This window comes from Benincasa hispida, chromosome 6, assembly GCF_027475165.1.
Source record: "Benincasa hispida cultivar pf3 chromosome 6, pf3_genome.v1.1, whole genome shotgun sequence".
Taxonomy (NCBI): Eukaryota; Viridiplantae; Streptophyta; class Magnoliopsida; order Cucurbitales; family Cucurbitaceae; genus Benincasa; species Benincasa hispida.
In genome coordinates, this window is record NC_143483.1 from 26,543,595 (window position 1) to 26,548,351 (window position 4,757).

The following is a 4,757-nucleotide window of genomic DNA, read 5'->3' on the forward strand; positions in this document are numbered from 1 at the left end:
CGACAATGAAAATATAGAATTTATTGAAACATCCGATGAATGGACGAGTTTTAATGATGAGTTAGTGACGCGAATTTTCAAGGATGAGTTAGTGACACGAATGTTCGATGAATGGGAACAAGCATCGTGAGCACCAAGTTTCTTTCTCAATTAGCTTTACTGTGAATAACTTCCTCCTTTTTTTAGACTATCTTATCTTTCGGTTCAAACAATTTACTGTAGTGAATTATCTTAATTTATGTTGTGTTAATTGATTCATGTAAAAGATGAAACATGTTCTACATTATTCGTACTCAAACATTTTTTATCTAGCAATGCCAAATTTATTTTGTTAGTTTATACGTATGTATGTAGCTAAATGGCAAGACATGAGAAAATGAAAAAACAAATTTGGACAAAGGTTGAAGATGCACGATTAGTGGAGTCACTATTGCACTTGGTAGAAACAGGTTGGCAAGCTGATAATGGAACATTCAAGCTTGGTTATCAAAAACAGTTACAATGTCTACTTACAGAAAAACATCCTAGCTGTTCCATCGAGCTGTCGACAATAGAGTGGAAGGTTAGATTTTTAAAGCAACAATATTGTGAAATCACTGAGATGCTGAGTAATGCATGTAGTGTATTTGGTTGGAACGACGAGATCAAATGTGTGGAAGCAGAGAAAGAGGTTTTCGATGTACGGGTTCAGCTAAGAGAATACATTATATTATTATTATCTTACAATGGTGAACTCTTTCTAATATAATATGATGTTCTAACATAATATACGTTCCTATTTGTAGTCTCATCCCAACGCGAAGGGTTTGAGACACAAACCATTCCCCCACTATGATGAGCTTTCCATCATATTTGGGAAAGATAGGGCCACTGGTGAAGGCAGTGAAATCCATCCGATCAAGCATCTACAACAAATGAACATTTGGAGGATATTCAGTTGGGATTGCAGGTTAATGAGCAATAAGAAAGTATACCTAACATGAACATACCAACCGTTGACAGGATGGATGAGGTTTTTCCCAGATAGACCCATCAGTAGGTGTACTAGATCAAGTAATGATACGAGATGAACGAAATGCAAGAGGACTCCTGTCCAATCTGAATTGCTTGATATTGTACACGCAACAATGGACGTGCAGGAAAATAAAATAGAGAAACTTGTACAATGGTAGAAAGAGAAATGTGAATTGGAGCTCAAGAGGCGTCAAGAGGTCATCAAATAGATCTACCAAGTTGAGAGTTTAGAGGAGGACGATCAGTTGACCCTCATAGATCTGTTGGTGAATGATATTCAACGAACAGACAGTTTTCTAGTTATTCCACCACCATTAAGAAAAAGGTATTGCATGCGTTTGTTGGACAAGACTAACTAATTTTTTTGTCGGTGTTTGCAAGTTGATTTGTTATTATTTTTTGTAACTTCCCCTAGTCTCTTATTCCATAGATTTTTAATATTTGTTGATTTTTTGTGACATGTACGAATGGCTTGTGGTATGTGGCCCTAGGATATGGATAAAAATATTTCTAACCAAGTACTAAAATGGTCATGTATTGGACCATTAAATTATGTAAAATCTTTTGTGGGGAATGAATTTAATGAATTTCATATCCGGTCTAAATTTTTTATTTTATTAGTGCAATGAATTTAATTAATTTCATATCTAGTTTAAGTTAACACTATTTTGTAAAATCATTTGGCTTTCTTTGATGAGAAGTTTAGAATGAATAATATAAAATTGAACTGTATACCATATCTGGAGATTGGAAAGAATAAAAAAATGCAATTGATGTCATATTCCAAATAGGATGGATACAACAATTGGATTCTAAGATTAAAAAAGAAAAAAAAAAGTGTTCATATAGGTAAATTATTATAGAGTACAAAAATTGAACCAGATAACACTAACATAACAACTCTGCACACTCAAACACAGATATATGAACTTAGACATAAAAACAATGTACACCAAACACAAACATATCAACTCAGACATAACAGCTCTGCACACCCAAAGACATACATCAGAACACCCCATACATTAGAACTCCCCACATCCTATATCATCTCAATATCCCAAACAGACACTAAGTTTGTTTTTAAGTATGTATGCAAAACTCATGCTCTCAAATTCACTATGGAAAAAACATAATAACTTTTAGTTTGAAGGGAAAATCCAAACTAAAAGAATTTAAGGAATACATATATTTTTCTATAAAAGGGATAAATAATGATATCCAAATATATTTGATAAATTATATTGATTTTCAAAAACATTATTAACGTTCCTTTTGACAAATTGAAGACAATAATATATATTTATTGAAATATGTAGTAAAGTGATGTTGAAGCTTTACCTTGGAAGAAGTCTCTGATTGATCTGTTCCAACATGTGCGTCGACTTTTCTTTCTTCAATATCTCTTCCAATTCCCTTAAATATATTTTCAACTTTTCTAGTTGGGGAAGAACTTTGATCGGATATTTTCTTTTAAGTTTTGGACATTGACAAATGAACAAGATTTCAATATTTTTAGCATCCAAAAGTTCATAAGGATCCTTCTCCCATATGTCTTGGAGGTTTGACAATTCAATTAATTCCAAATGCCTCGAACATGGGAGTAAATCAATGTATTTGACTCTTGCACTTCAAATACTCCTTCCAATAAATTACAGCTCTCAATCTTTAAGATTTTAAGACATGTAAGTCTACTCGTCATATTGGAAGGAAAAACCATTTTAAGATTGTCACATTGACCAATCTGTAGGCTTTCGAGCTTGGAGAAGGAATTAGGAATGACAACATTGTGAAATATCATCTTCAAATTATGAGCCTCTTTAATTTCCAGCTTTTCCAAATTAGGAAGTGATACCTGCCATTCACGTACTCTAAGTATGATTATCACCATTACTATTACATATTATCATAAGAAAAATAAAAAATAAAATAAAAAATAAAATTTTACCACATATTCTTATAATTTTCTAAAAGCCGGTAATTCTTATTTTGGTACTGAATATTTGAAAATTTTCAAATTCACCATTTCTGTAATATATATATATATCAAATTGTGTTATGAACAATATTATTAAGATGTAAAATAAATTTTGATGGATTATTAAATTGTTACATTTTAAACATATTTAGACCCATGAAATATGTTTTTTTTTTTAATATATTCATGAACATGTCTAACTTATGCATCAAAATTCAACCTACCTTTTCTTTGAGAACTAGGACCCACTTGAACACTACTTATATTTAAAGTGTTAAATCTAGCTAATGGGTCCTAGTTCAATTTGATAAAAATATGTTAATTTTCTTATCCTAAGATAATGGGTGGGTGGGTCCTAGTTCTAATTGGTGGATGGACCCATTAGTGGATGGACCCATCATCTTTCGTAAGACAAATAATATTGTCTTTATTGGATACGGACGAATGTAGATTTTAGTTCTCACTAAAAATCATCAATAATTATAACAATTTCAATCAATAATTCATAAATTATTTTTATAAATGCTATTGTTCAATTGCACTTTAAAATTAAATAGAAAAGTACTTCGATTTAACAAACCTTAACAAATGACTTAAGCATATCAAAATTTAAATTTTCTTTACATCGTTTTTAAATAAGAAAAATGAACCAAAATATTTATAAAATATAACAAAATTTTAGAATTATCAATGATAGACGTTGATAATGAAAATATAATTGTATTTACAATTATATTTTCAAATATGTATTGTGAGTAGTAGATTCATAAATTCAATTCTAATGTAAACAGTTATTTAAAATTGATATTATATATTTATAAATCATAATTGTAGTTCAATTGACAAAAAATATTATTAATTTATTTATGAAGAGATGATTTATATGAAAAAAATTATATAATTATTATGCGTAATATTATATAATTCATAATACATATTATATCTTCTAAAAATTAAATTGAGTTTTATAATATGACATTTTGTATTTCTAAATGTTTTATTTTTTTTAATTAATTCAACATTTTAAAATTTAAAATTTAAAATCGTTTTCAGAATTCGCACGTTTTAGATCACAGAAACTAAAAACTGTTTTTAGAAACAAAATTAAGGTTATTTGCCTAACAAATATTTGCTGAACTCAGTGAATCTATGAACATAAAAATAATCTGGATTCTCTACCAAAAGCCAAATGACTTTGGCTCAGTCCACCAAATGGTAATTCAAAATCCCCTATCTTGTGCACTTGTTCTTCCTGGTTTTCTTAGATTGAAAGCTAACACTAATAGCTACTATCAACGACTATCACTGATAAACTTTTCATGTTGAACCTGTTGGGAATGACCTAGAACTCGCAATTTTTAAATTTTGTTTTAAACATTCTATTTATCAATAAAATATTGTTGAGTATCTTATTGAATAAAATTGTTGATTTTGCATTCTATCATGAAAATCCAATAAACATATGCATGTTGCAGACCACCTCAAGATCTTCCCCACTATTCTTTTGGTGCTATAGATTGAGTTGTGGGACTCAAAACAAGCTTGAATCAAGGGATGAAAAAGAAAAACTCACAACAGCAATCTTGGTGAAAAACCCTTTCTTCAACCCGAATTTTCTCTAAAATTCTCTATAGATTGCATGCCCGAAAATCACTCCAAACTCTTCGTTATATTGCATATCAACATGAAAAGAAGAGAGTTGCATGAGTTGCAGCTCATGCTTGGAGAAAGACAAGGCAAAGAAGATGCTATTTGTGTAAGCAAC

General features: G+C 30.1%; 1 protein-coding gene across 1 annotated transcript; it reads left to right on the plus strand.

Moving 5' to 3' along the window:
- Positions 1-358: 358 nt before the first annotated feature.
- LOC150035547 (uncharacterized) lies at positions 359-983 on the plus strand. The gene is made up of 2 exons (XM_090314348.1): positions 359-685; positions 786-983. Exons 1-2 carry the CDS (start codon positions 359-361, stop codon positions 981-983), a joined length of 525 nt encoding a protein of 174 aa, XP_090170474.1.
- The last annotated feature ends 3,774 nt before the right edge of the window (positions 984-4,757 follow it).